The following is a 10,715-nucleotide window of genomic DNA, read 5'->3' as shown; positions in this document are numbered from 1 at the left end:
TCGCTCCTTCCCGCACAGGCGCAGACAGGCCGCCAGAGCCTTTGGACGCGTCACTTCCGCCCCCCACCAAGATGGCGGCTTAACACAGGACGAGAGTGTAGTCCTAGAGCGGTCGCCTCGAAGTCCCGGGGGCTACGAACGCTTCCCCGCCGCAAAGGATACCGGGAAGTGTAGTTTGTCCCCCAGCGGAGCTCCGGTTCCCGGAGCCCTTGACAAACTACAGTTCCCAGGAGGAGATTTTCTTGTGTGGGGGGGGGGGGATGGTAGAGTGGAGAAAAGTAAAGTGTTTTTGAATGCATCGTGTGAATGCGATCCACGTGTCTGGCTGGGCCACGTGTAATCGGGTTTGCACGCTTTTGTTATTGGTTTTCCCCTTTTTTCTTGTTTTTCTACTTCTATTATGTATTTTCATGCTGTGAGCCGCCCTGGGATCTTTGAGGACGGGGCAGCGTCCAAATTTAATACTGCTATAATATAATAATTTATTTATTATTTATATAATAAATAAATAAATGGACTGTAGCCACGTGTGTGTGTGTGTACAAACTTTGGAGACCCACACTGCCTCCTGTCTGTCGATAAATAAATAAGCGTATGAGAAATTCTGAATGGACTGAGTACTGTTTTCCTAACATGTCAAATAATTTTTAAACTTCCCTTTTTGGTTATGACTTTCCACAAAAAAACACGATACTGGGTTGGCCCTTGGAGAGTCAGAATGAGGAAGGCACAAGGGCGCATGGATGGAAGTGCGCAGGGCAGAGACTTAGGAGATCCACAGGGTAACCTGCCACTTTGACTCAGAAGTCAAGGTTTCCTCCGAATTAAGTGGCCAGGATTAGGATCCTGCTTCAGGAAAGAACACCCTCAGGAGGGACATCAGCCGGAACCGAAATCAAGCTTTGATTTGAGGCTGCAATAGCTCCGTTGGTTAGAGTGTGGTGCTCATCATGCCAGGGTTGCGGGTTCAATCCCCGTAAAGGACATCCGAATATTCCTGCAATGCTGGGGGTTGGACTAGATGACCCTCGGGGAACTTTTGGAGGTGTTACGGAATGAATGATGGTGGAGGAATATTTTTGTAGAGCAGGCATAGGCAACCTTCGGCTCTCCAGATGTTTTGGACTACAGTTCCCATCATCCTTAGCTAATAGGACCAGTGGTCAGGGATGATGGGAATTGTAGTCCAAAACATCTGGAGGGCTCAAGGTTGCCTATGCCTATTATAGAGGTTTCAGCTTTTCTTAACACAGGCAAAAAGGCACTGTTAGTAGTGATTACATAACTGATTACAAACTTTTTAAAATAAATGATCTGATTCAAGGATTGAGAAAATATAGGCATTGGCACAACCTGTGACCTGCTTCCCAGAGGGAAGGCAATGTTAAAAAGCATGGGGAGAGGACGGAGCCCTAAGGCACCCCACAAGTGAGCGCCCAGGGGTCCCCCAACATCACTTTCTGGACACGGCCCAGGAGGAAGGAGCGGAACCACTGCATAACCCTGCCCCTAACTCCCTACCGTCCTAGACCGTCCAGGAGGATGTGTTAGTATTTGGAATGTCATTTCATTGGGAATGTACCGTATTTTTCGCTCTATAAGGTGCACCTAGTTTTCAGAGGAGCAAAACAAGGGGAAAAAACATTCTGAATGAAATGTTGTTGAAGAGGCTTCACGTGGCTATGAGAGCCAGCGTGGTGGTGTGGTTAAGAGCGGGAGACTCGTAATCTGGGGAACCGGGTTTGGGTCTTGGCTCCTCCACAAGCAGCTGCTGGGTGACCTTGGGCCAGTCACACTTCTTGAAGTCTCTCAGCCCCACTCATGCCACAGAGTGTTTGTTGTGGGGGAGGAAGGGAAAGGAGGAAGGGAAAGGAGAATGTCAGCCGCTTTGAGACTCCTTCGGGTAGTGATAAAGCGGAATATCAAATCCAAATTCTTCTTCTGCTTCTATCCCTGAAGCCAGAACAAACAGCTGCGAGAGCAATGCAAAGCCTCTTCAGTGCAGCGGGAGGAATGCTCCTGCTGCACTGAAGAGGCTTCGTGTGGCTATCACTGAAGCCAGCGATAGCTGTGCAGTCTGCAATAGCTCCATAAGACGCACACGCATTTCCCCTTACTTTTTAGTAGGGAAAAAGTGTGCCTTATAGAGCGAAAAATACAGTATTTCAGAAAGCAGAGGTGGCATTGGGGAAATGGCACTTGTTTGGTTAATTCAGTTCGCTGTGTCTTGACTGCTGAGAGGTCAAGCTGAGAGGTGTGGGGACTTCATGTACACGCTGTCTGGAGGGGTTTGTAAATAATACTAGTGTTTCAACTGTTGCCAGCCTGACAAGTAAATATTTATTTTCAACAAATTGGGTAAGGCATATATTTTTTATCACAAACAGCTATCCAGATACTGTGGTCAATTGTATTAAAAGCCACTGAGAGATCCAGCAGAACCAGGAAACAGCTTTTACCTCTGTCCCTAGCCCGCCAGAGATAATCACCAGGGTGGTCTCAGTCCAATAGAAGGGCCTAAAACTCAATTGGGACAAATGCAGTCTAAATGGTCCACATCCTCTAGATATGCCTGGATTTATTCTGCAACCAAACATACATTTAAATTGTTTTCCCCATGTGAGTTCCTTCCTGGAGGAGCGACTCGTGTTCCATATGTTGGCCATTTTCCTGAGGCGTGCCTCTGGGGTCTGTTCTGCGCCCCATGCTATTCAACATGTGTGTCCAGGGCAGCTGTTTATCAGCTCCATCTGGTACTCAGGCTGAGACCCTACCTGCCTGCAGAGTGTCTTGCCAGAGTGCTATATGCTCTGGTTATCACCCGCTTAGACTACTGTAATGAACTCTATGTGGGGCTACCTTTAAAGGTGACCCGGAAACTGCAACTACAGTGGTGCCCCGCAAGACGAATGCCTCGCAAGACAAAAAACTCGCTAGACAAAAGGGTTTTGCGTTTTTTGAGCTGCTTCGCAAGACGAATTTCCCTATGGGCTTGCTTCGCAAGACGAAAACGTCTTGCAAGTTTGTTTCCTTTTTATTAGCACCGTTAATACAGTTGCGACTTGACTTCGAGGAGCAACTCATAGAACGCGGTGGGGTAGCCTTTTTAAGGTTTTTGGTGATTTTTGAAGCTTTTCCAAAACTTTTCCGACACCGTGCTTAGCAAGACGAAAAATTCGCAAGAAGAAAAAACTCGCGGAATGAATTAATTTCGTCTTGCGAGGCACCACTGTAATCCTGAATGCAGCAGCTAGAGTGGTGACTGGGAGCGGCCGCTGAGACCACATAACACCAGTCTTGAAAGATCTACATTGGTCCCAGAACGTTTCCGAGCACAATTCAAAGTGTTGGTGCTGACCTTTAAAGCCCTAAACGGCCTCGGTCCAGTATACCTGAAGGAGCGTCTCCACCCCCATCGTTCTGCCCGGACCCTTCTGGCGGTTCCCTCGCTGCGAGAAGCCAAGTTACAGGGAACCAAGCAGAGGGCCTTCCCGGTAGTGGCACCCACCCTGTGGAATGCCCTCCCACCAGATGTCAAAGAGAAAAATAACTACCAAACTTTCAGAAGATATCTGAAGGCAGCCCTGTTTAGGGAAGCTTTTAATGTTTAATAGGTTATTGTATTTTAGTGTTTTGTTGGAAGCTGCCCAGAGTGGCTAGGGAAACCCAACCCAGCCAGATGGGCGGGGTATAAACAAATTACCACCCGTATGATGGTTTTCTTATGTTTTTAGCAGTTCTTAATTGCCTTAAGTCCCATCAGGGAATAAGATGGGATAATAATAAAAATAAAAATAAAAAGTGTAGTCTGCTGGCAGCAGGACTCCCTTCAGCATGGCTGTAGAATAACATTTGGGATTATAGAAAAGCCCAATCTTCTCCAAACCCCAAAAGCAGGAGCCATGGGGTTGCCACATGGGGATGATGAGGGAAAATGGAGCCACCAAGAGCCTGCCCTGGAGCTCCTCCTTTTCCCTGTTGGAAGTAGACTTTGATAAAAGTATCCCATTATTCAGCTGCATTATGAGGGAGGCTGAAAAAGAAAATTTAAGGTCTTATATATATCGATAATAAAGGAGCATGATTAATTAAGTGGTTCCTCACAGGAAAGGGAACTGCTCTCTGTCTATGTACATGCCCTCTGTTCCTAATTACTTTTTAAAAAATATCTGCATAATAATCCTCCACCCCTTGAGCCACATTCCCCACTCCCCCTTGACCTTGAGAAATTTATGAATCAACTGCTCAGTCCTTTTGGCTGAAGGAGGTCCATATTGACCATTTTTGGAGACCCACGTCTGAGTTGTTTCTGGGGTTGGGGGTTTGTCAGAGAACTAGTGACAAGACTGCAGGCTGATGATGTGGACTCTGTACCAGGAAAGCTCACACCACCATTCACCTGTGGTTCTCTTCATAGATTTTGCAGTTATTTTGGAATTTGTGCTGTAATTTCAGCTTATGAAAAGTTGTTGTTGTTGTTTAGTCGTTTAGTCGTGTCTGACTCTTCATGGACCAGAGCACGCCAGGCACTTCTGTCCTCCACTGCCTCCCGTAGTTTGATCAAACTCACAGACGGGAAAATATAACAGGGTTGCTGTGACCTATAATTCATCCACTAACTCAGGGGACAGCAAGCTTATCAGCTGATGGGCCGGTCCACACTCCGCCGGTCAGAGGATGGACTGGAGCATGTGCGCATGCGCACTCTTCTGGGTTGGTGTGCACGGAAATAACGACCCAGATGTGCACGGCAATAGCAAGTGCACATGGGCGCATCTCCATCCCACATGCATGTGCACACATTATTTCAGGCACACGTCCAGCTCGGAGGAGCGCCTGTGCACAAGCGCAAAGGCGCCATCAACCCAGAAGTCGGTCCCCACGCTGTGCCGTGTCGGTAAGAGTGGATGGCGGCGGGTGGCAGGGGTCATCACGGGCCGGTCGGGTGACCTCTACGGGCCACTACCGGCCCATGGGCCATAGGTTGCCAACCTCTGCACTAACTCTTACTTGTGTACAGCCTGTAAATTTGGCAAACTCACCCACCTTGCCTATAATACTGGCAATCTTTGGCCTGAATATGCACACCTGTGTGTAGAGCCTCCAGCCACAGGTATTGTCTATCATGAAAATGGGTCCTTTGCCCAGGAAGCACCCAAGCTGGAAATGTTCATGCATTTACCATCTTTGGATGCAGATGGATTGGGTCTCAGCACATGGACATAGCCATGGGGGGCAGGGAGGGGCAGCTGCCAGGAGGGCAGGGGAGGGGCTGATCCAGGCAAGCTAGCCGCAAAGTGGGGTTTCCCACCCCCACCCTGGTGTACACTGCAGGACCCTATGTGAAGCCCAGAGATGGATCCAGCTTATTGAATCTAATTTCTGCTTTCTTAATGCATGTTATCTTATGGCTTTTGGCTTTTGTATTTAGTCCATTCACATTCCATGTTAAACATTTACTGTATTTTTTGCTCTATAAGACTCATTTTTTCCCTCCTAAAAAGTAAGGGGAAATGTGTGTGCGTCTTATGGAGTGAATGCAGGCTGCGCAGCTATCCCAGAAGCCAGAACAGCAAGAGGGATTGCTGCTTTCACTGTGTAGCGATCCCTCTTGCTGTTCTGGCTTCTGAGATTCAGAATATTTTTTTTCTTGTTTTCTTCCTCCAAAAACTAGGTGCGTCTTGTGGTCTGGTGCGTCTTATAGAGCGAAAAATACAGTATAAGCCATCATTACACTCATCTGTATGGTTTTCCCCTGTCTGTTATTCAGGGAATAGATAGATATTCGAGCTCACAGTGAAGCATTTTGCACAAACCTGTGTCAACACACTCCGCCCTGGCATTCCTTTGAGATGTTCAGGCACTGCCTCCCCTCCCTCATGCAGGTTGTGCAGAGATAACATTTTATCTGGACACTTCATGTAGCGGAGTATGAGGAGGTGTTGCAACACAATTAATTTATAAAATATAAAGAATATATGTGGTTTGCAATATTACCTTGGGGATGTAAGAAGATTCACACTCTCTCCCTCCCTATGTAACATTACAGTACATTCAATCTTACATTATGCTTGCTATTGTGAGACCCTACCTACATGTCTATACATTAAAGACTGAAACTTTGAATGAAATTCTATTTATATTCCTGATATTTACATGATTTCACCCTTGTCTGAGCTTCTTGAGGTCTTCTTAAGTTTTCCATTACAGTATCAATAAACTTCTTTCCTCACTGAATACATTGAAATGGTCTCTCCCCTTTGAAAGTCCATTGATGTTGTCTGAGGTTTTCACTTCTACTGAAGTTCTTTCCACACACCATGCATTTAAATGCTTTCTCTCCTCTGTGGGTCCATTGATGCATATCAAGCTCTGTACTCTGCCTGAAGCTTTTTCTTTATAGATTTAAATGGTTTTTTCCACGTGAGTTCTAAGGTTTCAAGTCTCAGTGAAGCTCTTTCCACACTCCATGCATTTATATGGTTTCTCCCCTGTGTGAATCTGTTAATGAATTCTGTGTTTTCCTCTCTTTTTCTGGAAATCTATTTATTAAATTTTCCAAATTATTATTTAAATCCACATGCCAATTTGGCACAGTCCATCAACTTAATCTGCCATTCTTCTCTGGTAGGGACTTTGTCTTCTTTCCATCTCTGGGCTAATACCATCTGCGCAGCCATTGTTGTGTACATAAATAACCTTTCCTGCTCCCTTGAAATTTCTCCACCTTTGAGTACTAAAAGAGAAGCTTTGGTTTTTTTATAAAAGTTATTTTAAACATTTTTTTTTCAATTCACTATATATCATTTACCAAAATGCTTTTACTATCATGCATGTCCACCACATATGACAAATTGAACGTGTTCATCTTTGTAAAGCCTTCCAGAAATAATTTATACATTTTAGAAAGTAATTTCATATTATTCTGTCAAACATAATGCGTTCCGGAAGTCTGTTTGACTTCCAAAATGTTCGGATACAAAGCACAACATCTGATTAACTGCAGGAAGCTCCTGCAACCTATTGGAAGCTGCAGAAGCCGTGTCAGATGTTCAGTTCCAAAGAACACTTGCAAATCGGAACAATTATTTCCAGGTTTGTGGTGTTCGAGAGCCACAACGTTCAACTTGCAAGGCGTTCAGGATCCAAGATATGACTGTATATGGTTTCTCCCTTGTGTGAATCCATTGATGAATTCTATATTTACCATTGTCACTGAAGATCTTTCCGCACTCCATACATTTACATGGTTTCTTCCATGTGAATCCGTTGGTGTGTTTTAAGTGTTCTATTATAAGTGAAGCTCTTTCCACACTCTGTACATTTATATGGTTTCTCCCCTGTGTGAATTCGTTGATGAATTCTAAGTGTTCCACTGTCACTGAAGCTCTTTCCACACTCCATGCATTTAAATGGTTTTTCCCCTGTGTGAGTTCGATGATGGATTCTAAGTGTTTCACTCCGATTAAACCTCTTTCCACACTCCATGCATTCAAATGGTTTCTCCCCCGTGTGAGTTCGATGATGTACACGAAGGTGTGAAATGTCCCTGAAGTTCTTTCCACAATCCATGCACTTAAATGGCTTCTCCCCTGTGTGAGTTCGTTCATGTGACCGAAGGTGTGAACTATTAGTGAAGTTCATTCCACACTGCATGCATTTAAATGGTTTCTCCCCTGTGTGGGTCCTTTGATGCTTTCTATAGCTTGAACTCTGACTGAAGCTCTTTCCACACTCCATACATTCAAATGGTTTCTCCCCTGTGTGAATCCGTTGATGTTTTCTAAGTGTTCTATTATCAGTGAAGCTCTTTCCACACTCTGTACATTTATATGGTTTCTCCCCTGTGTGAATCCGTTGATGAACTCTAAGAGTTCCACCATCACTGAAGCTCTTTCCACACTCCATACATTTATATGGTTTCTCCCCTGTGTGAATTCGTTGGTGTGCGTGAAGGTACGACCTCTCTCTGAAGCTCTTTCCACACTCCATACATTCAAATGGTTTCTCCCCTGTGTGAATCCGATGGTGTTTTTTAAGTGTTCTATAATCAGTAAAGCTCATTCCACACTCCATACATTTAAATGGTTTCTCTCCTGTGTGAGTTCGTTGATGTCTTCTAAGTGTTCCGCTACCAGTGAAGCTTTTCCCACACTCCACACATTTAAATGATTTCTTCCCTGTGTTAGTCTGTTGATGTTTTCCAGGTGTTCCACTATCACTGAAGCTTTTTCCACGCTCCATAGCCTGAAATGGTTTCTCCACTCTTTGAGTTCATTGATGTGAAGTTTGTGTGTTCAGTGACTGAATCACATGCCACTTTCAATGCATTTAAATTGTTTCTTTGTTAAGCCTAAGGAAATTTCAGATGTCCCCCAGAATTCTGACTGTCTTCTCTACTGCTTTCTTTGGAGTGCATGGAACATAAACTCCTGTTCGTGTTTCAAAGAAGAAAACAAAAGAATATGAAGCACATAAAAGTTCAATTAGCACCTTCTCCTATTTTTACATCTCGTACATCCTTCCATGTCCGTCCGTCCCCCACATGTCATAGAATCATAGAACTGGAGAGTTGGAAGAGACCCTGGGGGCCATTTAATCTAACCCCCAGCAGTGCAGAAATGTCCATGAACACTAATCCTCCAGCTCTGGGCCATATTTTTCCTCAATCAACCTCTATATGTTTCTTTTTCTTTTTAAATTGAATGTTATTAAGCAAAACAAATCTTAAAATGCACACAGAACATACAGTACTAACATACATCCTATACAATCTGTACAATATAAAGATTGTGAAAAGTATAAATAAATAAAAGAAAATACAAACAACAGACAAAAAAGTAGAAGTAGTAAAAGTATAAGCAGAAAAGGAACTCACAGAAACAATACCTTTTTTTAAAAAAATGGAATACGGAAGGAAAATGGGCAATTTACAGAGATATTCTGGAATTTTTGGAAGAAGAAATAAAATTGAATAAACAGGATGAGATGGGACGTGTGGTGGCAGATTGGTTTCAATACCATCAAATCATCTTGTTTAGACAAGATAAAAGGAGAGGTTTATTTTACTCAAAGTTTGAAAGAGCTGTTATTGTGAGTAGAGAGAAAGCGATTTCCAAAATGTACAAGATGCTATCAGAATGGGAAACAAAGAGCAAACTGGTAAAATCAGCAATGATACACTGGGTCAGAAATATAGGTCATGATTAGAGCTGGGCGATATATTGGTATATTGTCCAAGACTAGCTTCAAGTTTACATCGTGATAACTGTTTCCTAATACTGAGCTGGCAATATATTATGAATCACAATGTCTGCAAGGGCTAGGCGATACCTGTTTTTCAACATTGCGATAACTTACCAGCTAAATGCTGTAATGTTAGTAGCACTGCTAAATATTGCAGTGCTATTAGCAGATAAAGATTGTAATGTTATCATTACCAAAACTCACAATATCACTTGTGGTTTATCACCAGCTAAACCTCACAATATCACCTGCTAAATGTTGCCATGTTATCAGCAGCTAAACATTTAAATCAGCCACAAGGTCTGAAATAGGTGTGGAACTGTACAGAGGAGAGAAGCACAATGTCCTAGCAATTGCTACTACTTAGGGGTCTGAAACGGATAAATGACAATATTATCAATCATCATCTCAGCGGGACTTTTGGGTTTGGGCTTGGCTAGCAAATGGTGGTATTCAGGACAATCCAAAGTATAGCAAGCATTCATAGTGAATACAGATAACATGGTATTGTCAGCAGGGAAGGGGAGGGGTCTCTGTCGAGGCTCCTCCCCTTCCATTAACCCTTCCCTGGACTCCCTCTCTCCCTTTCCCCAGCCAGGCGCCCCACGACCCCAGGGAGAATGGGGGGCCTCAGCCCCACCCCTAGCCCTGCTTGGGGTCCTCCTTCCCCTTCCCGCCAGGGCAGCTGAGCATCTCTCGGCCCCCCCAGGAAACAGAAAGGGGAGTCTGGCGGTGCTGCTGCTGCCCAGGAGATCTTGCAAGGCCAGCCCTGCAGGTGTTGGGTCCCCCCTTCCCACCTGGATCGGGGCCCCTGTCGACGGGCCCCAGAGAGGGCGCTTTCCTTACGGGGGGTCTCCCCTTATCCCCCCCTCCCCTATTTCCCCCCCTTCTCTCCCCCTTTACCTCTTGGTCCTCCGCCTCCCTGGCTCCAGATTAGTCCGCTTTCTTTGTCGGCAATAGAAAGGGATTGGGGGGGGATCTTCACTGACGCCCCTCCTCCCTATTCCGAATCTACACTTTTGGCGGCACATTTCGCAGCGACACTTCCGGTTCCTTTTGGGATGCGCTTGCCCCTAGAGCTACGTCCGCAGAGCAGCACTTTCCTGTGTTGGGATTGGAAGCGGACGGGACGGCGCTGCCTCTGGGGCCCCCCTCCTTCCTCCTCCCCACAGCAGGGGGTCGAGATGGCTGCGGGAGGGGCATCATATATGGGGGTGACCTGGGTTTGGGGGGGGAGAGAGAAGGACGTGGTTTTCAATCTGCAAACAGAACGGTTGGGAGGGGATGGGGGTGAAAAGTAAGGGACCCCAACTTCTTTCTTAGGATCAGGAGAGTGGGGGAGGGGCTGACCCAGGGAAGCCAGGGGTGTCCCTCCCCTCCCCCCCCCCGCCCAGGTTTGCCTTGCAAGGTCCTTTGTGAAGCCCAGAGATGGACCCAGCCTCGGGGGGTGGGAAGAGACATGGGGCTGC

At 45.5% G+C, this 10,715-nt stretch overlaps 1 protein-coding gene across 1 annotated transcript; it reads right to left on the bottom strand.

The window, feature by feature from the left end:
- Positions 1-6,120: 6,120 nt before the first annotated feature.
- On the bottom strand, positions 6,121-10,276 carry LOC310701814 (uncharacterized protein). Its single transcript, XM_083493214.1, has 2 exons — positions 10,150-10,276; positions 6,121-8,432 (listed from the first exon to the last, which is right to left on the bottom strand). Exon 2 carries the CDS (start codon positions 8,242-8,244, stop codon positions 7,243-7,245), a length of 1,002 nt encoding a protein of 333 aa, XP_083349340.1. The 5' UTR covers positions 8,245-8,432; positions 10,150-10,276; the 3' UTR covers positions 6,121-7,242.
- Between the last annotated feature and the right edge of the window lie 439 nt (positions 10,277-10,715).

Source organism: Podarcis liolepis, assembly GCF_965112155.1.
Source record: "Podarcis liolepis genome assembly, chromosome: 2".
NCBI lineage: Eukaryota > Metazoa > Chordata > Lepidosauria > Squamata > Lacertidae > Podarcis > Podarcis liolepis.
The sequence above is the reverse complement of the archived record's forward strand: the minus strand, read 5'-3'. Positions and strand labels throughout refer to the sequence as shown.